Source organism: Halichoeres trimaculatus, unplaced genomic scaffold (genome assembly GCF_033239565.1).
Source record: "Halichoeres trimaculatus isolate MK-OKI-2021-1 unplaced genomic scaffold, fHalTri1.1 fHalTri1_scaffold_1, whole genome shotgun sequence".
In the NCBI taxonomy this organism is placed as follows: Eukaryota; Metazoa; Chordata; class Actinopteri; order Labriformes; family Labridae; genus Halichoeres; species Halichoeres trimaculatus.
Window position 1 is genome coordinate 30,152,102 of NW_027437179.1, and position 27,964 is coordinate 30,180,065.

Here is a 27,964-nt window from a genome sequence, read left to right on the forward strand (position 1 = left end):
AGAGTTAAAAAGAAATACAAGAGCAACAAAATGCTTAAGATTAATTTAAAATTTCTGTTCAACAAAGAAAGTTAGCATCTCCAGCTAAATGCTTTCAAAACTTCAGATGATGAGCATTGATTTGATCCCTTTATTTCAGTTTACTGAAGAATTTGAACAGTACACTGCAAAAAACTGAAATCTTATCAAGTGTTTTTGTCTTTTTTTAAGTAAAAATCGTCTTATTATACTCGATATGAGCCACTTTCAACTCATCAATCCAGAAAAATGTCTTGTTTCAAGTAGAGTACAAAAATGAGGTTTGAATCGCTTGTAACCAGTAAAAAAAATCTGCTAATGGAACAAGAAAAAAATGCTTGAAAGTGTTCCTGAGACTAGAACAATGTCTTAATACAAGTAACTTTTCTCTTGTTCCATTGGCAGGTTTTGTACTGGTTACGAGCAATTCAGACCTCATTTTTGTCCTTAAATAATTTTAAACAAGACATTTTTCTGGATTGGTCGTGTGAATTTGGCTCATATTGAGTCTAAAAGGAATTTTCTACTGAAAATAAGACAAAAACACTCGATAAGATTTCAGTTTTTGCAGTGCACATACAACTACAGCTGGTTGTGATGAAGCTTCTAACTACTTAGTTAACTAATTGTTTTGGAAATGGTAAATTTTAACAATGCATCACCAAGTCTTTAAATCATGTTGGAAATTTTGTTTTATAATATCTTAAAGAGGGGGTATTGTGTTATCTTTAGGCTTTAAACTGTCCTTGTGGTACCACCAAAACAGCTCTATATGATTTATAGCTCAAAACAACCTTTATATTTCGCACGCTTGTGTTTTAGAAACCATTATCTTAGCCTCTGTCAACACTCTATTTGAGTTTCTGTCTCTTCAAAAACCCTTACCACTGACTGGCCAGTCCACAGGCAACCTGTCAGGGGCAGACCTTGGTGTTTGAGGCTCTCTCCTTTGTCATGAACCAATTAGGCGATCCTAATGCTATGACCTCATCATTCCAGCAAGACTTGCTCAGATCTCACAGAGATCTTATTATGTTTTTAGAATGACCGCTTTTTAGATTAGTTTACAAAGAGACTCTGGGATTTCTACAACATATAAACATGTAGTGGGTTTGGAAATCTGCACACAATTAGCGTCGACATCAAGCATTATATCCATATATTTCGCTTTGTATCCATGTTTACATTATGGGAAAGTGCAATACCCCTTTTTAAGCTACAAACTATGTAGTTGTGATATACACGTGTTCTTGCAGTGCTGGCTTCTGAGCATAGGGCCACAAAAAACTAAAAAATCTTAAAAAGTACAGAAGTGTAGATGAGTAATAGGTACCAACTGAATTCTATCAAAAGTACTGGGTACTGATTCATGTAAAATCAAAAGATACCATGTTAAGGTATCTAAATGCATCCTTGTGACTGTGAGAGAGTGGAAGAGTAGGTGATTTTCCATGGTGGACATGAACGCAGCATTCCAAGTTGATATGCTTACGGATGAATATGCTAAATTGAAAAAAATGTGTATTTTATTGTTAAACAAACAAAAATAAAACGAAAATCAATACGATTGTGTCATTAGCTTCACTTCAATGACTCTGTTTCTGTCTCCAGCTGGACCGATCTGATCGTCGGAGCTCCTAATTTTTTCGACCGTAAAGCAGAGATTGGTGGAGCTGTGTACGTGTACCTGAACCCCTTTGGTCACTGGGATGACCAAGCTAGGCCAATTCGTCTCAACGGGACGTACGACTCCATGTTTGGGATGACAGTCAGCAACATCGGAGATCTGGACCAAGACGGATATGGAGGTTAGTTTCTTACTGATTCACACATTTTCTAATCGACCTGCTGCATGTCTCTGAACTCCCCACATCATTCTGCGGTTTCTGTGAAAATGTAAATTATAAATCTTTTGGGAGTTCAGCAGCTTGGTTCAAACTCCTTATTTGGTGAAAGCTGAATCCTGAAGTATGACCTCTCGTTTCCAAGCCAAGTCCACAACAGATGAAGTATTTGATGTATGTTTGATGTACACGTGTATATGTACATGTACATGTGTTCAGACATCGCTGTGGGGGCGCCGTTTGATGGGGATGGAAAAGTCTTCATCTACAGAGGATCTGATGCTGGGATTGAAACAAAGCCTGCTCAGGTGACTTACAAGAAGCATAACTTGGCTGTTTTGCCTTTTGAGATAGAAAAATAAAAAAAAGAGAGGATGTAAAAAGAACCATAGAATGAAAAAACACAAGAGTGAGTGTCTATTAATTGGTTTCTTGGTTCCTATCAGGTGTTGGATGGCCGTGACTTTGATGTAAGACGTTTTGGATACTCCATCTCAGGTGGTTTGGACATTGACAAGAATGATTATCCAGATGTTGCTGTGGGCTCTCTCAACAACTCTGTGGTTCTCTTCAGGTGAGAAAAGCAAAGACGGATTTGTTTCAAAGCAAAACTTTTGCTCTGTTACTCATGGTTCATTAAATACTTTCGTGTATTTCTTTCATTTCAATCATACTTCCTGCATGTTAGTTATATGTTTGGATAATGATTTAGTCAGAGTTTTTTTCTGCTTTTACATCTCTGTGTATTTTTGTGTCCCTAAGGTCTCGTCCAGTCATCCATGTGGTCAGAGAAGTAACTCTTGACCCTGATTACATTGATCTGGAGCAGCACAACTGCAAAGGCAGAGAGGGAGTCTGGTGAGAGCCAATAATGTGACAAATACACAGAGTAACAGAAAACAGCAGCTGCAAATGTGTTTGACCGTGTGGGTCTCTTTGTTTTGGTTTTGATGGCTCTAACACAGATCATTTCTTCACTCTCCACCATCTGCCTTTTTTAGCATAGAGGTCAAGGCCTGCTTCGTCTTCATGGCCCACCCAGAGCACTACTCTCCACACATCAGTGAGTCACAGCCTGCTCTCATGTGGGGCTTGAGGAGTCATTTCTATTTACAGTGGAGAGTAACCTTATCTGTGCCGTGACATTACACTTTACTTTGATTAAATCACAGCTGGGTAATACTGCACTCCCTTAGATGGATCTTTCCGTATACGTTCAGCCCCAGGTGGGCTCTTTAAGTGTTCTCAGTGTGTGTCCTGACATTTCAATCCCTCATGCCTGTTCTTCTCTTCTCAAGCTCTGGTGGTGCACTTTGAAGCAGACAGAGAGCGCAGGAAGCTGGGACTTCCACACCGCGTTCAGTTCTTGGGGCGCAGTTCTCTGGAGCCAGAGTACACTCAGACGGAGGAGGTGGAGATGCATCGGCAGCATCACCCTGCATGCACCACTGCTGTCTTCCAACTGCATGTCAGTGACACAGATTTGAGAATCATAAGCTGTGGTTGATCACTGAGGTTTTAGATTGAATCTAAAGTCAAATACTGTAAAACTACTAATTTTTGACACTATAAACTAACTTTGACACTTAATCTTTCATTTTTACAATCTTGATCTCTGCAGGACAACATCCGTGACAAACTGCGCCCCATCTCGTTGGCGATAACTCACACAATTAAACCCATGCCACCACGCAGACACTCGGCTGCCAGAAGGCTGGAGAGGCTGGAGCCTGTGTTGAATGTTTCTCCCTCCAACACGCTGCACTCGAAGGTCTGTAACAAAAAAGAAGCACATATTTTTATGGTCCAGATTCAGTTTGATGGGTTACACTTGTCTGCAGACTACTGCTTAACATGTCAGGCTTTATGAGACACTTCACATCAACAGCAGTAATTCAGACAAGAAGAATGAACTTGATATTAATAAACACACACAATGACAGTCCTAAACCTGACACAGTTCAAATGCACAAAGGATCCTTTACTGGAGCTGAAACAGGCATGTTTCCGAGTCAGCATCTTTCTGTCTCACATCCACATCAACCTGCCGCCTCCATACTTTAAGATTCCCTCACTTTGTCCCCTGGTCTCCGATATTTCTTTACCTCAAAAACCTTTCAAAAAACATTTAAACCAAACTGTTTTTGATCAATGCCACAAAATTATTTTACTTTATTATTAATCAAATTCTATCATTGGGGACAGGATAATAAAGATTAAAAATAAGAAAACTGAAAAACCGATGATTGTAAAGCAATAAGATATGGCTCCTTTGCTTAAAATAATAACTTATTTGCTATAAAATTCTCAAATTAACTTTATTTTTATAGCACCTTTCACCCAAAGTGCTTATTAAAGAATAAAGCAACAGAAAATAATAAAAATGAGTGAAATTAAAATATATTAAAACCAACTCAAAATTAGTCAAAGCTACAAAGATCAAATAATTACTAGAAATTAATCGATAAATAAGATGACTAACTTATGTCAGTTTATTTTTGTTGTTTAGTAAGGGACAACATCAACAAACATATTTCAAACCCTGAATCAGATACACTTCGTGTTTCAGGATGTAAATAAAGACTTCCTGTTTGTCTCATTTTTCCTCTGAAGGTGAACTTCCTGCTCGAAGGATGTGGCCCCGACAAAATCTGCCAGAGCAACCTGAAGCTGAGCTACCAGTTTGGAACACGACCCATCACCTCTGACCTCTTCACCCCTCTGCCAAAGTTAGTATCTGCAGAGCTGTTGGCTTCAATGAGCAGTGTGTGTATGCAGTGTGTATATTTCTGATTTGTCACCATGACGCTCAGTGCTTAACTTACGTCTGTACTGTCCCCATTAACAACACGTGACACACACAACACACAACTTTGAAAGGAATTATGATTTGATGATTATTTGAGGAATGGGCGTCCTTGAGGACCAAAGGAGAACGGTTTCTATATGACGTAGAATCAAGAGTGAAAGAGTTTCTTTACCTGCTTGTTAAGGGGTGTTCAGAGGCAATGCTCAAAGAAGTACTCAGTAGAAAAAGTAGCAATACTATCCATCCATCCATCCATCTACTGTCCACGTATCCCTCCCAGGGTGGAGCCTATCCTAGCTGTCGTTGGGCGAGAGGCAGGGCACACCCTGAACAAGTCATCACGGAGACAAACACACTCTCACACCTCTCTGTGATTTTAGAGTACTCAACAGCTAAATGTGTTTTTTGAACTGTGGGAGTACATCAGTTTACCCAGAGAGAATATTCAAGCTTAACATAGAAGCTTGTGAGGCTATATGAAACTTAAGGAGGGGTGTGGGGCATCTTTGTAAGGCTTTAAACTGTCCCCTGGTCCCTCTGAAGTAGCTTTGCATGATTTACATCTTATTTTTTTATTGTCACACTGGTGTTTTTCAGAAAACCCTTATTTCTGCCTCTGTCATAAACATTTTGTTTATGTGTTGTCTCTTTAAGGCTTCTCACTCCACAAACCCCCTTTCTTTCTGACCGGTCAGCACTTTAGAGGCCTGTCAGGGACAGAACTTTTGGAGACGTGGTGTTTGAGGCCTAGCCTTCCTAAACACGTTAAGAGATCCTTATGCAATGACATCATCATTTCAGAAAGTCTCATGAAGATTCAGAGATTTCTACAACAATAAATGTATTAATTTGTTGCAAGAAAATCTGCACATATTCTGTATGGACATCAAGCATTATTACTTTGTGTCCCTGTTTAAAAACACAGGACGGCACTATACCCTCTCTTTAACTTCACGTTTTTGATACACTTCAATATTCTATTCTTCACAATTAACCATGTAATTTAAGCATATGTAATGTTTAACTTATGTTACTAGTTATACTGATATCAGTGTAATGTTGGAAGTGCAACTTTTAGAGTTGTAAAGGACTAGAAGTGTTAGGAAGCAGAAAATGTCTCACTGAGATGAAAATAAAAAGATCCATATCTTTGGGTCCATTACTCGGATATGTCCATGTGTCTTTTAACAAATCTTTAACGTTCCTGCTGTGTTATCGATAGCGTATCAAATTAGCGAGTTAACTAAATTATATTGGCATTAAAACTTGTTTAATGACATTTCCCTGTCTTATTCTTCCCCCTCATACAGAGACGAGGATGATGTTCAGGTGTTCTCTCTGTCAGACCAGCGACTAGTTGTGCTAGAAATCACTGTCACCAACATACCCTCCAACCCCTTGGACCCTGAGGACGGAGACGACGCCCACGCTGCTCAGCTGCTCGTCACTCTTCCAGACACTTTGTCATACTCGGGCCACAGGGTCCCACCACAGGTACAAACTCTGACAAGAAAAATATCTTTATTAGTTCATGTCAAGGTGGATTTATTTACCAGACAGTGTTGTTTTCATGACTGATTGTAGATGAGGTGTCAAGCAAACCAGAATGGCTCCCAAGTTGAGTGTGACCTGGGAAACCCTGTAAAACAAGGTACTAAGGTAAGAACTCACACTTTTCGTAAAAGTAGGTGTATCTGTTCTTATATTTCCTCTTTTTTATTTATCATTTATTTCTTGCTTTTTAGCTGACGTTTACCATCAATTTGAGCACATCAAACATCACCATTGAGACGACTGAGCTGACAGCAGATCTTCTGTTGTCGACGTAAGTTTTTCACACCAAAAACAACCAATTCATGATACTTCACACACATCAATTTATAATTATGTCAATACACTAGGGTTACATATTCAGAGCAGAATGACTCTGTAACTGTTTGTAATGTTGTCCTCAGTATCAGTGAGCAGCCTGACCTGGAACCAATCACAGCTTTTGCTAAAGTTGTAATAGAGCTCCCTCTGTCTGTCAGTGGGTGAGTTACACTTTCTTATTACGCTTGTTTGGTGCTGAAACTTCTTTTTCCTTTCATTGATTGTAATAACTTTATCCCTGTGTATAAATTAGACTTATCAACTTTTTTTTATTATTTTGGAAGTGCCAGAGATGTACTAACATGTTTTATGTTTTATGTTTTTTTTTTACATTATTAATACAATTAAAATCAGTTCAAGTCAGAAAAAAACAAGTAATTTCATTTGCTGCTGAGCATCAAGCTGTGTTAATTTTTCTTGCAAAGAAATTGTAATCTTTGAGACTTGGATTATTTTGTAATAGGAACAGACATTTCTACAAAATGGGTGTGGAGAAGCGCGTCATCAGACACTTAGATAATGGAACTTAAATGAGGCACCTGTTTAACCCCAGATTTGCTGTGGTTGCTACTGGCTCTAGTAAAAAGCTATAAATGAAAGTGTCATTGTGTATGCAGCTGTGTGACCCACTAATGTTCCTGCTTTTTCCTGCAGGCTGGCTCGTCCTCATCAGCTGTTCTTCAGTGGGACAGTGAGGGGGGAGAGTGCTATGAAGAGTCTGGATGATGTCGGCAGCCCTGTGGACTTTGAGTTTGTGGTAAGGAAACCGTGTGCCTGAAATATTTCAACCATATTTTTTTCTTTGACCTGATTCCAAGTCAGCCACTTAGTTTTTCCTCATGTGTATCTCCTCCATCAGGTTGCCAATCCAGGACAAGCTCTGCAGACGCTTGGCTCAGCCTTTCTCAACATCATGTGGCCTTACGAGCTGGCCAATCAGAAGTGGCTCCTGTATCCTGCTCGTTTGACGTTTGATGGTCATCCGGACACACGCTGCACCCCAACAGAAGCACTGAATCCTTTACAGTTAGAGTGGAGCTCCCCAGTTGCTGATCTCCCACAGCCTGTGAATGTGGTAAGAAGAGAGAAGCTGAGGGTCTTTTTTTTTTTTTTTTTTACCTCAGGACAGTTTTTGAACTTGGCAGCCATGATATGACTCTGACATATCTTTTAAGACAAAAAGAAACCTCATTGTCGAGGTTATTGGTGAAGAGATCCCTCAGCCCATTATAAATGTCTTTATCAAGCTAACTTCTGTTTTTAAATTGTTTTAAAATTGATTAAAAAGAGAAGATACAGCATTTTTTAAGGACTAAGTCCGAACATCCCGACTTTGACTGTGACATTGTCTTCTCCTTTGTTTTTGTAATACAATATTCTGTCCACACAACAGTTAAATCAAGCATATTTCAGCTATTTTCAGAGCTGGGGTGGTCTAACCCTGCATGAATAAATGTGTCCCTCTCACCAGGGAGGGCGAAGGCGGCGCTCCCACCCAGAGGAGGAAGGTCAAGTGATGACCAAAGGCAACGCAGGGCGAACCACCCCAGCTGTGGCAGCTTCAGAGAGACGCAAGTCGCTTAAATTGGTAAGAAGAGGAAGATTAACGTATTAGGAAAAGAGCGAGGACAGCAAAGCAAATTTATGCTGCAAAGGTTTTTTGCAAGTCACTGCTTGAGGGAGTGCTCAGTTTCCCTTTTCTCTCTGTAGGATTGTCTTTTGGGATCAGCCCGCTGTGTCGTGTTTCAGTGCCCACTCCACAGCTTTTCTGGTCAGGCTGTCCTCAAAATTCACGCCCGCCTGTGGAACAGCAGCTTCATAGAGGTACAGAAAAAAAAACAAACCCCTAAACACTCTGCAATCATTACATCAGCAGTGATCTGATCATTACTCAGATCATCTCAGCCTGAGTCCAGATGTTACAGCTGCTGCTGCTGAAACTCACACTGATCCAATGAAAGTCAATGAATACTAACAACAGTAAGATGAGCAGCAGAATGATTCATGAGGGATGTCTTAAGACTTTGATGTTCAGGCAAACTGTGAATACAGCTGTCAGCTTTGACCACTGAATCGCCTGCAGCAAAAGGTTTATCATTCAGCTGGAGGTCCAAGAGGAACAAGTATTATTACAGCCAACATGGTGTTTATTTCCCCTCATGAACGACCAATTAGAGGATTTTAAGATTTGTCTTTTTCGCTTTGACTGATTAACATGTGAAATAATCACATTTTCAGTGCAGAGCAACTACTGCTTTATATTCACCGCTACAGTTCACAGGAGGCTGTGTTAAATGTTAGTGAAACAGCATTTGATGATGTGTGCTCAATAGTTCAGTGTCTCTGTTGTTTATCTACAGTTGTACAGTTTCATATAGCAGATGCTTTTGTCCAGAGCAATGTACAACACAAGCAAGAATTTAGACAGAAGGAAATCCTAGTGTTAGACAAAGTGTTACAAGTTATTTGGCTGCAGGTGCTGCAGTTCAGTGCAGGATTTTTCTTTTTCTTAATAATGTAGAATAATCTAGCCAAATAACCACAATTAATTCCGGCAACAATATACTTCAACGTTCAACAATATTCAGTAACTAGTGCTGAAAAATCAATAAGAGCTGAGTCTTAGACCTTCTGGCTCATTCTACCCCTGAAGACAAAGAGGAGAAGGGTCAGCATAAGTGCTCAAGTGTTCCCTGAACAGATGAGTTTTCAGACATCTCTTAAAAGTAGAAAAGGATTCTGTGGATGGTATGGAGTTAGGTAATTAATTCCACCATTTGAGCACAACATAGGAGAAGAGTCTGGCTAGAGATTTAGAGCCATGTTAGGCTGGGAGCACCAGGCGTCTTTCACAAGCAGAGCGTAGTGGGCAAGAAGGAGTGTAGACCTGGAAGAGGGGCCCCAGGCAGGCAGGAGCTGATCTTGTCCATGTTTAGTAAGCCAGAAGAAGAGCTTTGAATTTGATTCGAGCTCAAATTTCATTTGGTGATGGACTCAGTGTTTTCAGTGAAGGGCAAACCAGGCTAGCATCCTAGTTTTACTCCAGAACTACACTGTTGTAACATGCAGAATACAGTTTAGGATTATCTTGCTAAAATATGCAGGGTCTGCACTGAAAAAAGAATTATCTATATGAAAGTGTATATTTCTCCAAAACCTGCTCTTTACACAGTCATGGCTTGAATTAGATGGCTCAGAGGTTTAACTGGATGTGTTGAGGCCATTTCAAATTGACTTGAAGATTTTTACATTTAAGTAAATTAACTAAAATTTTCAGTTAATATGATTTATTTTGTAGCTTAAGTTCATGTAAATATATTAAGTTTAAAATTATTAAGCAGTTATGTTTTTTTATAGGTTTATCTAGATCTGTTAAAAAAAACAGTTGGTTATGGGTGGAGTTTTTATATAGGTGGAGGGTCAGCCTTTTTGTTACGTTCAAGTTGAGTGGAGCCTTACGCAAATGTTTTTTGACCGTGTGAAGAAGTGTGGAAGGTAAAAGTTTTTTGGATATTTTTTGTTACGTTTGACGCATGAGATGCTTTAAAAGGACAAAGAATTGTGAACTTTGCATCTTTAAAATGCTCTGGAAGGATCTGCCACTACAGAGGGGTTCATCCAAAGTCACATTTCATTGGTTAAGTTTTGTACAGAGTAGGTCACGCAGGGCAGCCTGTGTTAGTTCATGTTAGGAATGAATTCAAGAGAAAGATTAATATGCAAAATTATTTAAGATTTTATCTTATTAGATAAAAACTCAGTTATTCTCCAAATAGTTGTTAAATAACTGATCAGATCTCAGATATCAAGTGTTCATTCCTGTTTCTGTCTCTATCACAGGAGTATTCATCCGTCAGTGCTCTGGAGCTGCTGGTCAGAGCCAACATCACTGTCAAGTCCAGTATCAAACACCTGATCCTCAAGGATGCTTCTGCACAGGTTTGAACACACCTTGCAGATCACATAAAAAATGTATCCACCTGATTATTGTTCCAGATTTTATGATACTTTTTTCTCTACTGCATTTAAATAATATCCTCCCCTCCTCTCTAGATTCCAGTGACGATTTATCCTGAGCCTGGTCTCACAGATCAGTACTGGATCCCCTGGTGGATCATCCTCATAGCTGTTCTTGCAGGCATCCTGCTGCTGACTCTACTAGTCTGCATACTGTGGAAGGTAACAAACACACTTACAGACACAAACACACTCATGGTAATTTACTATGTGTTGCAAGACTCTCATGTTCTGTTGAAGTCCAAAAACTATAAACATCCTGAGCCACATTAAGACCAGGTTAAAGGCCTCATAGTTTTATTGACTGTCTCTTCCACACCATCAGCCTTTAACATGGTCTCTCAACTTTCCATGGAAGTTAGATTATTTCCATCTGCTCTGTTCTGCTCTGTCCTGTTATCATCCTATTCTTACCGGCTCACTCGCATCTCTTCCTTCCCTTTTTGTTATGTTTGTCCTCTGTGTGGCATCTTTATTGTTTTGTCTCCTCTCGACTCAATCTGGGGTCCCTCAATCCCTTCTCTATTTCATTTTCCCATTTCCTTCCTCCATTCTCTTTCCTGTGGTGATGTGTGGCTCAGTGTGGGTTCTTCAAACGCAGTGAGCGGCGTCGACACTATGAGACGGAGTACTACCGCGCCCATTTGGGGGTCCAACCCTCGGAGGTGGAGAAGCAGGCGTCAGAGCTATAATATAAAGAACATTTTACCCTGGCCTGCTCTCCCCTCCTCTTCCTCCTCCAAGCGGTAAACATATTCACCAAAAATTGCTTTGTTCCTGGACGCACTCTGGTGTGGCTGGTGGTGTTCATTGCAGTGTGAAATATTAGCACATTCTGACACTATACTAACAAAAGCAAGGAGATATTGAAGTTTAGCTGTGAAGTGATGGGTGATAAATCCCTTGGTTCTGTTCTGTGCCTTACAAAATTTCATTTTGGTACAGCAGTCATGGTGGCTGCAGATTTGCATATTCATTGCAAACCTGGACTTCTTATGTTTTGGTCTCTATTTAAGAAAAAATAAATGGTGCAGTTTCCCAGAGATTTAAAGTTTGAAACCCAATAGTAAATTTCTTACTTGTTCTTAGACAGAAATAGACCAAATAGAATTTCAACACCAAGCAAGCAGCTGTACATATTCAACTGTCTCTTTCAGATATTTTCAACCATATCAGGTAGCTAGCTAATGTCAAGCTAACATGAAGAAGACGCCATTGTCAAAGCGTTTTAGTGCTTATTTATGCATTTCCCATTTTATGCTCTAAAACTGTGATTTTAATTCCTTAATGCACAGCTAAAACCTTATAGAGATGATTGGTGTCTGTGGTGTCTTAAGCTTGACCATAAGAGATTTATCAGGATTTAGCAGAATTGTGCAAGCTAAACAGCTTGTTGTGTTAAGTTACCAAATAAATAAATAAGTCAGAATAAAAAGAGAAGGCTTCAATGATTAAAAAAAAAAAAAAAAACCTGTACATTTAAAGTAAGATAGACATGACTTCTTTCTGCAAAGTTTTGTTGGGCTTTAACATTCACAAATCTGATGCAATGCAAAATAGAGCTGCTAACGTTGGCATAAACATTTTTCACATCCACGACCACTTTGAAAAGGGAAACAACATTTCAACAATATCCCAGTCCAAAAAAAATAAAACTCTCAACACCCACACTAAATTTTGTTGAGTAAGAGATTTTGTTTTTGTTTATGGAATTGTTAAGCTAGGTTACAAATGAAGGAAGTGAGCTAGCTAGGTAGGCATGCTAACTATTATGCCCTAAAATAGAGCAGAAAAACACGCCAAGTTTTTTTTTTTTTAAGTCCCTTGATGAAAATATCTCTGATAGGAGAAACTGATAAACTGTCAACATGTAAAACATTTCTCCCTAAACAACCTTTAACCGTGTACCCCAGCCCGCTCTGCAGTATCTGTATCATTGTTCGCCAAAGGAGGATGCTGATTTATTAATACTTTACAAATGGATCCTTTCATTCATTCTCTCTCCTTGTTATACATGCCGATTGAACACCATCCAGCCATCTCTCCTTTGGGGCTTTTAGCTGCCTGCTGTGCTGTTTGCTGTACAACTGTTTGATTTTCAACACTTGTTCATTCTGGCACCACTCTTACTTGCCTGTCATGCACTCCTCAATCCATTAACTCTGATTTCCTCTGCATCCTGCGACCAAATGACTTTGCTGGTTGCCAGAATAAACTCGTCATTAATGTCAGTGAATGTTTTTGGCTGTTGTAATGTAATGTGTGTGATTTTCTTAACTCTGGCAGTGTGTTGGTGCCAACTCAGCCTGAGAAGTCATTTTATTCTTTTTTTTATTACAGACATAGTTTTGAAGGAATGAATGAGATTTGGGTATCTTTTTCTAGGCATGATTTTGGAAATCTTATCTACATAAAGAAGTGTGGTTACTTACAATCACAGTCTCATACATTTCATTAACTAACTCTGTTTCCTTCCTCCTTTCTTCCACGTCTCTCTCCTTCGGCAGTGTGGCTTCTTCCAGCGGGCCCACTACAAAGACAAATTGCCTCAGCACCACGCAGTGAAGATTCCTCGTGAGGACCGGCCACAGTTCCAGACTGAAAAGTCAGGAGTCATCCACAAAAAGAAATGGGCCACACACTGGAGCGACGGGACTTCGTAACTCCCTTTGAAGCAGTGACCGGCTTCGTTCGAACCACCATGTGTGGCACTCATTCTGTCTTTGCATTGGGACTAACAGACTAAAAAAGTGCACACAGACTGAGATCACGACATCCTGTGCACATTGTACTGAGCTGGTACTGTCACCGGAAGCCAGTTTCTCCGAGATTGGATCTATAATCCTCCATACTGTCGCCTGCTTATGGCTGGCCTAAGGTTGTCTGTTTATACTTTGCATCAATAACAGTGTGTTTTATGGTAAATACAGAAGGCCAGCAACAATATTAGAACCAGATCAGCTGCTTGTAATGTTTTACAGCCAGTAGAGGGAGCACTGGGACTCTATTATAGAAAAAAGGAAATCACAACTCAAAGACATGCATGAACGCTCCAATGTAGAGTTAAATGAAAGACAGACACACTGGACTTTGTTGATGGAGAAGCCACTGCCCTTTACAGAGACTACTTTCTGCCTTAACTACTGTAGAACTGACAGCTTCTAAGGGCAAAAAAATGCATTTTTTATAAACTGACATTTTCTTTTTAGTTAGAACTGAGACACATGGCGAGATTTTCTGTTTGTAAGATATCAGTAGAGAAAAAGTTGCAAAAAACTGAATGTGTTTTCTGTGGGTGCACTGGTTGCTCTGGAAAAAGGTTAGGTTCACCTGATGGCTTTTTTTAGGAAAAGAATGTCTTCTGGAGGAGAAACTTTAGTTGTGTCTTTGTTTCTTTGAAGGTTTGTCAACATGTACACAGTTAATCACCCTGAGTGAACTTGAATAATAATAAGAAAACCATGTTGCAGCCTATTTTAGCCATGGCTATAGCACTGTTGTTGCATGGAAACCAGAACATGTCATGAAAGCAAAGCAATGTTTAGAAATTATCTGCCCATTTACAGTGAAAGGATGTACATTTGTGACGCAAACCTAGGGTCTTCGCATCAAAATCCACACTCACAGGAGTTTAGTTTTCTCTGTGTATAAATGTGTAATGTTTAAAGATTTGATCTTTTCATAAAACAAATGAAAATATGTGAGGATGTATCAGAGAAATGTAAATGAACTTTTCAAGCAATAACAATTTGAGTTTTTCTGTATCCAGTTGCAGTACGTTTACTTTCTTGTCACATGATGTGGGTGATGTACTCTGGTGACCATACACTTTTCCAGCACTGATGTTTCAAACTGCGTACAAGTGCCTTACGGTAAAAAAAGCAGATTGTTTGCTGCTTTAAAAGAACAGAAGGCAATTTACACACCACACCAGGCTGCTCTGAAAGCATCTGTTGGACACCTGTGGACAAATAAACATCATTTCACACTTCAGGAGAGAAGGGATTACTGAAAGCCCAGAATCTATCATTGAGGACCCACACAGACTTTCTTTAGATGTATTTTTTGGAGGATGAAGTGGCTGTTAAGCATCGAGAGTCAGCTTGTTTTTTAAAGGTATTGCTGGACAATCTTGTATTAGCTGCATGAAGCTCCTGTTACTGTTCTGACGCCACCCCCTCGCCCTGTTTTCTTTTTTGTTTTTGTTTTCATGACTCAATGTTTTAATTTATTTTCTGTTTGGCAGCACTGTATTAACATTGTAAATAAAAATATGATGAAACTGAATAACTCCAGCAAGATGTGTCACATTCTGCAGGATTTTGGTGTTCAAGTGTTTGCTGCAGTTCACATGGAAACCACTAGATGGCGCCAAATCTCAGGCTGCTTATACTTAACTATCTTGTCTACAGAAATAATGGATATATTAAAATAAGTCAGTATTCATGTGAAGGTTGGCATTTTAAGTCCGGATCAGCAATAATTACAAGATAATGACAAAGTGTGTATGGAAGCTGTATACTGTATTTATTTGCTGTATTTAGTGGTTATATAGAATAGAATAGAATAGAATAGAATAGAATAGAATAGAATATCCTGTCTGCTCACACCAGGTGAAGTTCTTCCAGTGTGGCGTTGGTGTCCAGAGTTAGCTCTGTTAGCCATGTCTGTGAATACCATGATGCTACTCTGCCCTCTGGTATTCCCTCTGTTGCTTGGTTATCTTACTGGAGATAGATCTTACATTCCAAATAACGATGGATGGAAGGAAAGGTCTATGTTATCACTTCTTAACTCACACCTGAGTATCAGCATATCGTCCTCACCTCTTTCTCCTCACCTTGTGGAAAATCATTAGGCCTTGCACCAGTTAGCATTGACATGCTAAAGGCTGCTAACAGCTGATTTCACATGTAAACATTGCAGCCATGGTTACATGTAGGATGTCCAAACAATCCATCCTTGATCTTGATATGACCTCCATCATACGTACATGGTGTCAGCAATTATGATGACACCATGATTTTTATTGGTTGATTTAACAAATATAATCAATACCCAGAAAAACAAAGAGAAGAGGCAACTTGAAAAAGCCACTGTGTGTCTGAAAGAATAAGACAAAATCAATTGAATAGGTCTACAATATTGGTGGCTTTCAGTAGTAATATCTTCAGCAGACGGTATACCTGTCCAGGCCCTCAGGCCGACAGCCCTCAGCCAGGTTCATAAAACTCATTCAGATCTGAGCTTTCAATACGCTGTTCATTTCCTGCTTTGAGAACTCAGCTCAGAACACAATTTCCCTTAATTACACTACAGCAGCTCCACACACTTAAACCAGCAGGAGGTGTGTGAGTGAGAACAGAAATGAGTGTTCCACACAAGAATAAAAAAAGATGGGGTTTAATCAAAGATGACCTCTAGAGCCGAGGACAATAAGGATGAAAACAGGTACTTCAACCATCTAACCCCAGCTATAGAATCACTGATGTGCTAACCCTTTAACTGAGAGACAAGCTGTGAGTAACTTCCCAAAGAAACACAGAGTCTCAGGAGCTTGATTTATCACCAGAGCTGAAAATAATTTACTTCTTTTTTTAGAGCATTAGACACAGTAACTATAGTCCAAATAAACTTTCAGACTCACTTATTTCATGCATATTATTTTTCTTTCACTGCAATGTTTATATACAGGGGGTGGATTAATAATCTATTCTACAAATGGTCAGTAGAGGGAGCCCCACATCTTGTGGACTCACCTTCAAAGCTGTTATGTTCTCTCGCTTTCAACCGGTTGGTAATTTAAATGTTTATTCAAAGCTTAAAACAGACTCTCATTTGGGTTATTTTTTCTACCTGATCATGGTTTACCTCATACTCATTGATAAGCATTAGATGTGCTGATGGACATGTTGTGTTTCTTTGTGATAGAGTCAGGCTCTTGGTTTATCACAGGAATGGGAAGTAGTACAAACCTCGGTTAGATGCCTATAAACTGATACTCGTACTCAAAAAGTGTCAAAAATAAGAATTAATAAAGATGGTGGTGAAACAGCACAAAATGAATACCACTTCATATTCCTGTTTTAAAATATAGTGGATTAGGCTCTTTAGCCCATGATCTTATTGGTTAGACACTAATTTCCCCCTGAGTCTTTCATATGTCATCCTGGTTGATACGGCTGTTAAATAGAGCCAGTTTAAATGTGTGTGTGCGTGGTTAAGCCGATTGTCACCCATTAGGCACTCTGACGAGACAAATCTGCTGATGTCTCATCCAGTATTGGGGAAATGACTAATCATTACACACGCAGAAACACACATACACACATGTCAAAGACAGACAAATTGAACACAAACAGCACTAATAAAGCCAGTCACTCACACAAATCAAGCTTTAACATGGCTTTTGTTTGAAACAAGCAATTTAAAGGACCCGGACATTTAACAAATGATGGGTTTGTGTTCTTTGACGCTCTTTGCTGTGGGAGAGGCTTCTTCATTAAACCCCTTCATCAGCATGTCACATCAGAGGTGATGTTGTGGATTCATTGATGCTCTGGTTATCTCACTAGAAAAACTTTAAATACCAACGACCAAAATACAAATATGTCCCCTACGTAAATTCAGAAGAAAAATGATAGCATTTAAAAAATATTGTTTTATTTCAGCTTCTGTGACTTTTTGTTGAATGACGTTAGAATTTAATGAGGTTGTACAGTGATGAAAGTTACACATCAGATCTCAAGATTAGTATAAATTTGGAGCTATGGCATCACAAAATTGAATTCCTCTCTTTTGTCTACAGTTTCAGCACAAAAAAGTAACACATACAAATTAAGTGTCACTCATATCATCAACGAGTGGGAAAAGGCAGTATTTACCCCCACATACAAAGTACAATCCACCCCAAATTATTAACCTTCTACAGCACTGCTTATGTAAACACATTTCAGTGTTTCATCAGCACAACCTATGGCTGTGACAGCTCATAACACTGACACATATAATCATAAATGGAAAGCAAGGCCCTGTTGGCTATGGCTGCCTTTTGCAGCAGCTCTCTCTTCTTTGTCCGTTTCTTGTAATTTTTTCGTCTCTTTTTCATAATCTTTGTATTTGGAGTGGATCATTACTTTGAATGGCTCATTTGTTGGTCATGGGCACCAAATTTTTTGTGGCTTCAGTGATATTTTTACTACTTTTTGCTCCTGTGTTTGTCAAGAGATCCTACATGTAACCATGGTTGCATTGTTTACATGTGAAATCAGCTGTTGGCAGCCTGTAGCATGTCAATGCTAACTGGTGAAAGGCCTGATGTCTCCCCACAAGGTGAGAAGAAGGAGGTGAGGACAACGTGCTGATTCTCAGGTGTGAGCTAAGACGTGACGACATGGACCTGTCCTTCCATCCATCGTTATTGGGAACGTAAGATCTATCTCCAATAAGATGGACGAGCTAGCCATGCAAACCCAGCAACAGAGGGAATACATGAGGGCAGAGTAGCTTCATATTATTCACAGACATGGCCAACGGAGCTAACGTCAGACACCAACGCCAAGTTGGAAGAGCTTCACCTGCTGTGAGCAGACAGAATCTAGGAGACAGAGATGGAGCATGACTGAAGAAGCTCAGTCCTGGACCCTGTGGAGGTGGAGGCTGGCTGAACTGGAGAATGATGGACAAGCTGTCATCATCTATTTTCTTATGGACCTTTTTGCACTTTCTATGCACTTTCTTACTTTTTTTCTTGGTTGCTGCTGTGACTTCAGTTTAATTGTACTTGTTACAATGACAATAAAGTTCTATTCTATTCAAAGCATTATGCAACGAGTTACACTTTGGATAGTTAATACACTTTGACTGCTTAATTTCTGCTCCCTCCACTAATTATGATTCAGTGGACTCTAACATTCTGTTAAGGGCAGCTCTACACCAGATGCTATACGCTGCATCATTTGGTGCAAAGCCAGGCCATTAAACAGTAAAAGCTGGCGTCCCTGCAGCCTTTAGAAATGGCTTCTATAGTCATACAAGATTTTCTAATGGTTAGTATATATTTTTTTTCATTCACACTATTATAGATTTTTAACTTTGCTAGGATGTAAGAATGTTTGCTTCATTATGCTAAAGCTAAAGGTGAAGATGTGTCACTTAGTCATTCTTCCCTTCCTCTGCCTCTTTCATTCATCACACTGTAGATAACTTAAGCTGTCCACACTAATGGGCACATGATTAAGTGGGTATTGAGTGTTTTCTCATATTGTCTCTGTTCATACAGCGCGAGCTACCGGACAACAGGGAATGGTGGATCCGAGTCCATTTGTTGGGATTTATCTGTTTAATAACTGGGAGAGCTGTGTTGCACTACCCTAAGGGCCACATTATAACGCACTCTGGCGCTCAGTCATCGCTAATGCCCTGATCCTGCTAAATGGCCCTGGTTAAGTCGCATATTAGTTGTTCATACTTCCTCCACTCAGTCCCTTGTTTCTCTTTGCACAGTCGCATCTTCTCCAGCACTCCCCAAGGACAGTAACCATGAGGAGTATATAAGACGCTATGAGGAGAATCTTGTCACTTATCCAGGACAAACACACAAAGAGGACAACAATCCTTGAGCTGGACCAGTCTTACCACTGCTCTCCAGTAGTCTTTGAAGGAAACAGGCGTGAACTGACATCTGAAATCTTCTTCTGCTTTTGGCATCATCAGCATTCATCTGACCTCTTCTCCAGTTCATGACCATGGACACAGCTGCGGTGGCAACTCTTCTGGCTCTGATTCTGGCGCTGGCTGGAGTCAGTCGGGCTCTTCACATCCAGGGCAGCCTGGACAAAAGCGATATTGTGCCAGGTTCAGAGGAGAGCTTGGTCGACCACTTGCTGGGGCTGGTGAGACAAAAAACAATCACTAACTTTAACTAAAAACTTTCATTTACAAGTATTTCATCAACATGTATCTTTACTCTTTTATACTCCTGATGCTGTGGCAAGAAAAAATCCTTTAAGCAAAGTACTGAATGATACAATTTATGATGAAATCTGTGACATCTTTGTGAAACAAAAAGATATTAAATTGTAGGTCAGAGCTGTCACATCAAAAATACATTTGTTGAGTATCAAACAATACTTCAAGGCTAATAAGACTCAATTTCTGAAGCAAGCAGTTTTTTTTTCAAAGCTGGGCAATCATTAAATAAACTGATGAGAAATGAAAACATTAATCAAAAATAGCAAGAGAGCTTTATCATACCTTTGCTCCTATATTTATAAAGAGCTGTTTCAAGAAATCATACAACTCTTAAAATCTCACCTCAAAATTCCTGTAACATGCAGTTTGCCAAACCAAATTTGGCATCTTTCAATAAAAACCAAACTCTCAGGTGCATGTGGTTCTGTGTTAAAATAAACTGCCTGTATCCAGGCAGGATCTCAATTCACTGTAAGCCATCACGTTAGGCTGTATGAATCACTCTGCACACTACCACCAGTCTTGCCAGCGCTACCAGAAAAGTCTGGCGCTCCCTGTTAGGAGATATGTAAATGATATTCAAGCCCTTTAATCAAGAGAGACAAGCTAAATCAAACAACCGATTGAGATTCCAGAAAGAGTTTCTCTTCATGCAACAGTATGAAACACTGTAATATATTCAGGGGTCAACAGCCAGTCAGAGGAGGATACAAAAAAAGGATTTAGATCAAATATGAAGTTTCCTCATTAGGGCGTGTCGACTGTCAGATCTGGGATTATCTGGCATGAAGATTAGGGTGGATGGATATTTGGGTGGGGCTAAGGCACATTTTTCTGCCTCTGTACACTGATATCTACCACACCAAGGTCTCTTTCCACAGCAGGACTGACTGTCTGTAGCTGCAACCTCCAGGGTTTGTGTTGCAATCCAAAATTGGATGCAGTCAGAGCCCTTGATGTCCCATCTTTCATAGCAAACACCAGAAAACAAGCTTTGTGATAGCAGGCTTTGCATTTGCTTGTGTGTGGTGTTTTGCTCCAGGAAGGTGAAAACACAGATAACAGCATTGATGATCGCCTGCTGACCGCTGTGCTGAAAGCTCTGCTGCTCGGATCTCAGAGGGAAACCAGGAACTCTGTCCTCCATCAGCCTCAAAGGTCAGTGCTGCCACAGACACTGTTTTTATCACACAACAGTAAAAAAAAAAAACAGAGTAAAACAGGACATAGAAGTCACTGTTGTGCCAGAAAAACAGACTTTAAAGCTCCTGTGAGGAACTTTTTGCTGGTTAAAAAACAAACTGAAATCAATACTTGTGACTCTTCAAAACCTACTTTGGCAACCGAGACTATCGGGACTAAGACTGATTATTTAAAAGTAGTTATTTTAATGTGATTATTCATCATATAAAAACAGACTCAGCATATATTTACATTTTTACTGAAAAAAACCCCAATGAGTGACAAAAATGGCTGTAAAGAGAAAACAGGATGAGATTCTGCATCAGACAAATACCTGCAGGACAACATCGAAGAGACAGGATGTGTAACTTTGCTCACAAGGGGGCGTCAAAAGTGACACAAAAGCCGTGTTTCCACCAAGAAGTCCGGGTCGGTTTGGTACATTTAAGCCTGATCCTGTTTGCGTTTCCACAGCAAACTGTGCCCTCTCGTGGTAGGCGGCGAGTAAGCCGGATGCCGAAAGCCACAGCTGTTAAACAATAGCGTGACACCGTAGCAGCTTACCTCGCTACTAAATCCAACAAAGAAGAAAAACGCGACACAGTAAACAAAGAGCATGAATGGAAGACATGCAGCAATTCGTCCTCTCTGTGATTGGCATGTAGCTCTCTGTTACAAAGGGCAATCAAGCTTTGTTTCAGAGAAGTCTGTGTGCCGCCAGGAGAAAAGCAGCCGCCGTCAGGGTAAGTGACGATTCTTTTGACCAATCAACAGTCTGCAGTGTGTTGCTCCACCTTCTAACCCTACAGAGCGGATTGATTCAGTCTAGCACCCATGGGCACGGAAGGGTCCCAAAAAAGTAGGCCAGCTCGTCTCGGTTTTTAGAGATCTGTCACGGGATAAGTCAGTTGCAACGCCGCAAAACGCTCCTTAAAGGAGCACAGGAAGTTCAGATCAGTGTATGAAATACACACTGCTTTGATACTAACAACTCAGATAAAATCATACAAATTAGCCTTGATTTTAATAATTTTTAGTCATTTGGAGTGGGTTGTTGCCTGTTTTTTTAATAATTAGTTAACATTTTTGGATGTGAAATATCAAAACCATCAAAACAGTGCCTCCAATGTTCCAAGAGCTACAAGTAATTTTATTGAATTTATTCTTTTTGTATCTCAACGATTAAAACCACAAAGATATTCACAGTTGGTATCGATACGTTTTAAGAACTAAAAATTTTTCTGATTTTTTACTCCTCAAAAGCAGGAATGATTGTCTTTAACAACTTAACAACAAGCAATTGTAGCCCTTTAACCCTTTTTGCAACTAACATTCTGGCTTTAAATGAACTAAATCTCCAGTTGCAAAAAATTATGTTCTTGAGGCTGTAATTAAATGACATTTTGAAGCTATCTCTATTATAGCTAAGATAAGATCATGTTTTGCATAAGGCAGCTTTAGTCTAAAACTGTAGCCTCTGTCACCTTTAACCTACCTCCTCTGTTACAGTCCTTTCTTCTCTGATCCGCATAAAACACAAGAACATAAAGTCATGATTAAAAACTTGTGCAGATTATAACTTGGAGTTATAATGGTTTGTATCTTTTGGTAATTCATTAAAGTGTAAAAAAGCTTTTGACTGAACAGATTCGTTACTCTGTGTTACATTGGTTTCCTGTATTCATCTCCTCTCTCACAGATTTGGTCGCAGCTCCAGAGGGCAGGTAACGTCAGAGGATCAGATTCAGTCCCGTGACTGGGAGGGAGCCCCTGGTCAGATCTGGAGTATGGCTGTGCCCCAGAGATTTGGCAAGAAGTAATGTGGCAGGATGACACCCGCACATCGACGTGAGGGCATGAGGGTCGAGCAGCGAGCAACTGAGGCAGGAAAATAATTTGTATGAATAAATTTGAATTTTAGAAGCATGTTTAAGCCCATCAAGCCTTACTTGACACCCTGGAGTTGACTAAAGATGACAGGAGTTGAAATTTTCTGTGTTCTTTTTCTTCTGATACCCGACACTGAAAGCATGCCAACGAGTGCCTATTAAGGTTTTCTGAGCCTGGTCTGCGATGTTATTTAGAACCAAGAGTGTTTGCTGTTCAGTGATTGCTACGTTTTCTGTTTACTTCTGTTCTCTGGTTGAATAAATGAGCTTTGAAGCTGTAAAAGAAATGTAAATGTCTTTCTCCAACAGTGAACAAACATCGGTATTAACAGTGTCCTAATCAGAGGGATTGAGGTGGTATTTTAGTATCCATCATTCAAACAGAAACAGAAATCATCAGAAATCACTCAAAGATTGAGATCTCCATTTGACGAAAAAAAAAAAAACCTCATAACATCAATGAGTACTCATTTTGATATACAGATTGGAGCTGTAATTATTGTTAGATGCCATTATTAAATAATCTGGGGTTTTTTTCCCCCCCAAAATGGTAATCAAAATTTTTACATTTCAACATCAGTACATGCGTTTGTATGTATGAGCTACTCATCCAGACTGATTAGCTTAATTTATGTTGTATGAATAAAACATGAAACTATAGCCACAAAAATGTGTTATAATTTAAACTCTAATTAGAGAAAAACGGCTCAAGCATGGACATCATCTGGAGCCCATACAAGCACATAATTACTCTGGCCATTTTTCCACTTCATTAAATCTTCTTTAACAGGCTAACTCAAATATGAGAGGAATGTAAATTTACTTTAAATGCAGAAAAACGCACAATGTAGAGCACCTGGTAGATTCAAGATACAAAACAACACTGGATATAGTATATTGTATATATTGTGGATATTGTATAGCCTATGTTATATGGTTATTTCATGATTTCCAAATGACTGTGGATTTCAAACGTTGAATAACACAGTGTTGATGTGTTAAATGTATAATGATGCAGTGTTCAGTGTTTCTCTGCAGACCAGAGGAGGCTGTTTGCTTCTGCGTGTGTGGTGAGTTTACAGGCCACCTGGGGAAGCAGCGTGCAATAAGCCTCAGCGCTAATTAAAACACAGCAACACGCAATTACTCTACACTTTCACGGTTTGCGCGGCCAATTACTGGGAAGGAGGGCACGTCAATCTCTCTTACAGGAGTCTTTTAATAGCCTGACCCAACATTCCTCTGTATGAGCCCAGAAGACAAACCACAGGAAAACCAGAGCTAATTGAAAACTAATGACAAATGACCCATCCATTTTATCAGCTAAGTACATCTCTCTGGTTTGTTTTTCTCAAAATGAGCTCTCTTAAATGAACTATTTTAAGCACTTCATTATTTTTTGTACTGGTTTGCCTTTAGAGGATTTATTTAAAGTCATAAAAGACTTTAGTTGTTTGGAATCACTTGCTACAGAAATATTTAAGTTCTGGTTCATCAAACAATATAGAAAAACTGCTTAGTATATTGTCAGCTGTGAAGACAGATAACATGACTTTTTCAGTGCCACTGTTGGAAAAACTTTAAAAAAAGAGAGAAAACGATCATAGTCACTAAAGAACCGAATTATTATTTTGTATCTGAAGTACAAAAAAAAACGCAGCCATGTTTTATTTATTGTTTGTGTATGACATGGATGTGGTCTATGACAAGGGTGGCCAACCTGCAGCTGCATGTGGCTCTTTACCTTTCGGTATGCAGCCCTTCAATCAGTGCATAAAAATATATATGTAGACATTGTTATGAGTAGTGGTGTGCCAATCAATCTAAAATATTGATACATTGATGCCCACGTTGGGATCAGTATTGATCAATACTTGGGTGATGAGATCGGTACTTAAGTTTCAGTTTCTCCTCTCTACATGTGCTCCTTTCAATTGCTCAATCACTTATGTGCTCATAGCTTTCTAGATAGATAGATAGATAGATAGATAGATAGATAGATAGATAGATAGATAGATAGATAGATAGATAGATAGATAGATAGATAGATAGATAGATAGATAGATGCAGTAAAAACAGAAATTTATCTTTGACATGGCTCCAAATATGAATTTAAACACACAAACACAATTAATCTCACTTTTAAAATTGGAAATGGATTGATTTTCATTTTATGTCATTTCGTGCATTTGTAAGACCACATGTATGATGTGGCTCTTTATAACACCATGGTAATTTTTGTGGCTCTTGGTCTCTGACTGGTTGGCCACTCCTGGTCTATGATATGGCACCCACAGGTTTCTGAGGATGGATTCGATCATAATAACCCTGACTTCACACTGCAAAGACATTCTGCAAAGCTGTAGGTGACTCCATAACAAAAAGACAGCTAACTACTGACCAAAGCTTTAACTTACAGAGAAATTAGGGGTGCACCAATCACAATTTTCTGGCTGATCACCAATCACCGATCTTTAAAAAGCCTGACCTGCTGATACCGATTTGGGCCAATATCGATTTTTATCTTTCATAACTGACAGCACATACTTTCAATGTTCCAATCTTACTTTATTGAAAATCATGGAACAATATCTGTGAAACAACAAAATCTCTATGTATTAACTTAAACAATCAATAAAGTGTCATGAGTTTTAGGTCTCAGAGCAAACAGCAACAGTGGTTGGCTGTCAGACCTTCCCAGAGGTATGTAAGATCAGTTGTATATGTAAGGATGGGCCGATCACCGATTCCCCAGAGTTAAGGAAATCGGCCAACCGATCGATCGGTGCATGTCTAAGACAAATAAGTGTCATGTTTGCACCTGGCTGTAAACAGGCATTCTAATATGAGCTACTCGCTGTAGAAAAACATGGACAGCACAGCAGTTCTCCCAATGCGAAGCCAACACTTTCAGGGCTTATTCCACAAACTGCCTGCGATTCAGACCATGCCCTCTTCATTGATACAGATAGGATGTGGGTTAACCAAAAAATAATTAAAACACGTTTCATTCTCTAAAACAACTTTCTATCACAGTAGTTAGCTCTCATCAAGCTGATTTATGTGAAAGTGTTTGTTCTGAGAAGTTTAGTTTAATTACGTGGTGACACAAGAGTTCTGCTGAAGCCTCCACCAACCTGAAGGATTTTTGACCTTTAACTCTAAGTTAAAAACGTGTTTAGTCCTCACTTCTTACAATGGCAAGAGATGGGGTAACACTGTTCATATGCTGTATACAGTCAGTGGGATTCAGGGTAGCTAGTATCAAGTGGAAACTCAAAAAACTGGAGTGTTTTTCTTCATTTTGATTATTTGGAATTTGCATCACATTTCTGCACTGGCTGACCCTCAGTTTGATCAGTCATTGGTGGCTAACGCTATTCTCCCACATTTGTGTATTCAGTCTGAGGCCACAGGGGGCAGCATTAGATGTTCCAGCTCTACACACAGGAGAGGTATTTATGCTTCATCAGGTCATCTTTTAGTTTTGAAAGACAAAAGACCTAAAGATACTATCATATAACATATAATTCCCAAGCAATCGCTCAGAAAATGTCAGATATGCAAAAAACAAAGCATGAAGACTTACAGTTATTAATGCACTACCTGCCTCAGCTAGTCATTATTTCAGAGAGAATGAACGTGTCTGCAGAAACAAAGAGGGATTCCCTTCCTGGAAATCAAAGTATCCGCTCAAAACAGCACAATGAAATGTGCAGCAACAAGGGCAACAACGGTGATAAATAAGAAATCACAGGAGAGGTAAGAAGAAGTGTGTTGAGACCGAAAGATAAGTCAAAGCCAGAGAGGAGGGCGTGGGTGCTGCACAGCTGCAGCATCTGATCCACACAGCTGAGTTTAAGAAATACTCAACTAATCTGAATTTCATGAGTCTGCGGGAGTGCTTTGAGAGCAGCAATTATAACAGACACACACCGGCAGAGAGGGACAACACAGACTGATGTGAAGAGTCACACAAAATAAAGAAAGAGATCTCCAGTTTCATCTTAGATATACCTGCATCAATCTCTTTCCTGCTGACCTGTCCTTGACCCCTTTCCTTCATGGTCCTCATCTTGGAGTGCAGCCATCTTGGGCCGTGAACATCTCGGCCATTAGCGGCCATGGCCATGACACAGCACAATCTGTCACACACATCAAGCTTTAATGGCATCAGCGTGAGTGAAGCAGCTCGTTTGGAAAAAAGCAATGCCTCAGTGAAGGGTAAACTGCAGGAGTGTGCTGTCCTGCAGATCCTTTTTTTTGCCTTGCTATTATTCCTTCCCAGAGTGCGCGTTTTCAGTTTACGCATTTAGCTGTAAAAATTGATGCACTGTGACATTACATGAAGCCTGTGCCAGGAACTGTGCTGCATGCTCCAACAGGTAGGGTAGTTATTCAGTGCAAATCAGCATGGCAGAGAAATGGAGGCTACATAAACCTTAAAGGTTAGCAAGTTATTAATTATGAGGCTCAAGTTCTGGGCAGACTTTGTGGGCATGAGCCCTGGTTATTGATCTGTGGTTATGTGGAGGGACTGGATGAGATGACAAGCTCAGTCTAGACAAAATGTCAACCTATTTGCATGACCAGAAGAATCCTGGCTGTGTAATTATGACCTCTAACTTGTCTGTCTTTCTTCCTCAACGACTGGTGGCGATAATGAGTTCTAATCTGTTCAGAATAAATATGTTTGTCTCAAACTAAAATGTCAAAGTTTAGACAGTAAACAAGAACTGTTGAACAGAATATGATGAATTACAGCTGGTATTTCTTGCTGATGCTTCCCTGTGAATGCATGTGCAGGATTTTATAACAAAAACAATTGTTCTCCTTCCATTTACAGACAAAACAGACAGCTCACTGTGTAACTTTGCAGGTAAAAACAAAGTCTTTCGGCCTTCAGGCTGCAGACTGGCTTAGCAATCTTTATCAGACATAAATTTAGCCAAGCATTATTTAGAGCAGACTGCAAAGTCAAGCGGGGCTGAGAGAACATCAGCTGCTAAGCTAATTTGTGATTCCAACTGGAAAATAGAAAAAAGGATTAATTTATCATTCTTTTTATCTATTTCAATTGCTTTAGCTATTACTTCTTCCCCTGCAAACTCAGGCTGTCAAAATTAAAGCATCAATCAGATTAATTTCATCATCATTATTATTAATCTGACTAAAAATCTTAACTCAGTTGACTCATCTGCTGTGCAGAATGACTCAAAATCCCCGAAATGTTGCTAGCAACACATTTTGGGCAGTTTGTCCAAGTTTATTTGAGTACAAAAAATAAAAAAAATATATAAATAAAACATAAATAAATAAATGAAAATATTTTTAAAATTCATTAAATAATTGTAAAAAAA

General features: G+C 39.4%; 2 protein-coding genes across 5 annotated transcripts in view; both read left to right on the forward strand.

The window, feature by feature from the left end:
- Positions 1-14,803, forward strand: part of itga7 (integrin, alpha 7) — a 42,522-nt gene extending 27,719 nt beyond the window's left edge. For 3 of the 4 annotated variants that reach the window (XM_074670327.1, XM_074670305.1, XM_074670313.1), the window contains exons 7-25: positions 1,630-1,826; positions 2,082-2,170; positions 2,309-2,436; positions 2,625-2,720; positions 2,864-2,925; positions 3,161-3,330; positions 3,484-3,633; positions 4,476-4,591; positions 5,982-6,165; positions 6,256-6,330; positions 6,417-6,496; positions 6,627-6,704; positions 7,198-7,300; positions 7,403-7,618; positions 8,015-8,131; positions 8,254-8,367; positions 10,384-10,482; positions 10,597-10,722; positions 13,068-14,803. In XM_074670327.1, coding sequence (XP_074526428.1) covers positions 1,630-1,826; positions 2,082-2,170; positions 2,309-2,436; positions 2,625-2,720; positions 2,864-2,925; positions 3,161-3,330; positions 3,484-3,633; positions 4,476-4,591; positions 5,982-6,165; positions 6,256-6,330; positions 6,417-6,496; positions 6,627-6,704; positions 7,198-7,300; positions 7,403-7,618; positions 8,015-8,131; positions 8,254-8,367; positions 10,384-10,482; positions 10,597-10,722; positions 13,068-13,223 — 2,356 coding nt within the window. In that variant the 3' untranslated portion in view covers positions 13,224-14,803. Of the gene's footprint in view, positions 1-1,629; positions 1,827-2,081; positions 2,171-2,308; positions 2,437-2,624; positions 2,721-2,863; positions 2,926-3,160; positions 3,331-3,483; positions 3,634-4,475; positions 4,592-5,981; positions 6,166-6,255; positions 6,331-6,416; positions 6,497-6,626; positions 6,705-7,197; positions 7,301-7,402; positions 7,619-8,014; positions 8,132-8,253; positions 8,368-10,383; positions 10,483-10,596; positions 10,723-11,141; positions 11,307-13,067 lie in introns of all 4 variants that reach the window. The other variant, XR_012598271.1, reaches the window with a different exon arrangement.
- A 4,498-nt stretch (positions 14,804-19,301) lies between these two features.
- npffl (neuropeptide FF-amide peptide precursor like) lies at positions 19,302-22,929 on the forward strand. Its single transcript, XM_074667336.1, has 3 exons — positions 19,302-19,454; positions 20,576-20,691; positions 22,415-22,929. The coding sequence occupies exons 1-3, from the start codon at positions 19,302-19,304 to the stop codon at positions 22,533-22,535; spliced, it is 390 nt and encodes a 129-aa protein (XP_074523437.1). The 3' UTR covers positions 22,536-22,929.
- The last annotated feature ends 5,035 nt before the right edge of the window (positions 22,930-27,964 follow it).

What these genes read in the sequence shown, in the direction of transcription:
- npffl (XM_074667336.1), top strand. Translation starts at nt 19,302, where the DNA reads ATGACCATGGACACAGCTGCGGTGGCAACTCTTCTGGCTCTGATTCTG. An exon ending in TCGACCACTTGCTGGGGCTG is followed by an intron (nt 19,455 to 20,575) that starts GTGAGACAAAAA and finishes GTTTTGCTCCAG; the next exon opens with GAAGGTGAAAACACAGATAA. An exon ending in GTCCTCCATCAGCCTCAAAG is followed by an intron (nt 20,692 to 22,414) that starts GTCAGTGCTGCC and finishes CCTCTCTCACAG; the next exon opens with ATTTGGTCGCAGCTCCAGAG.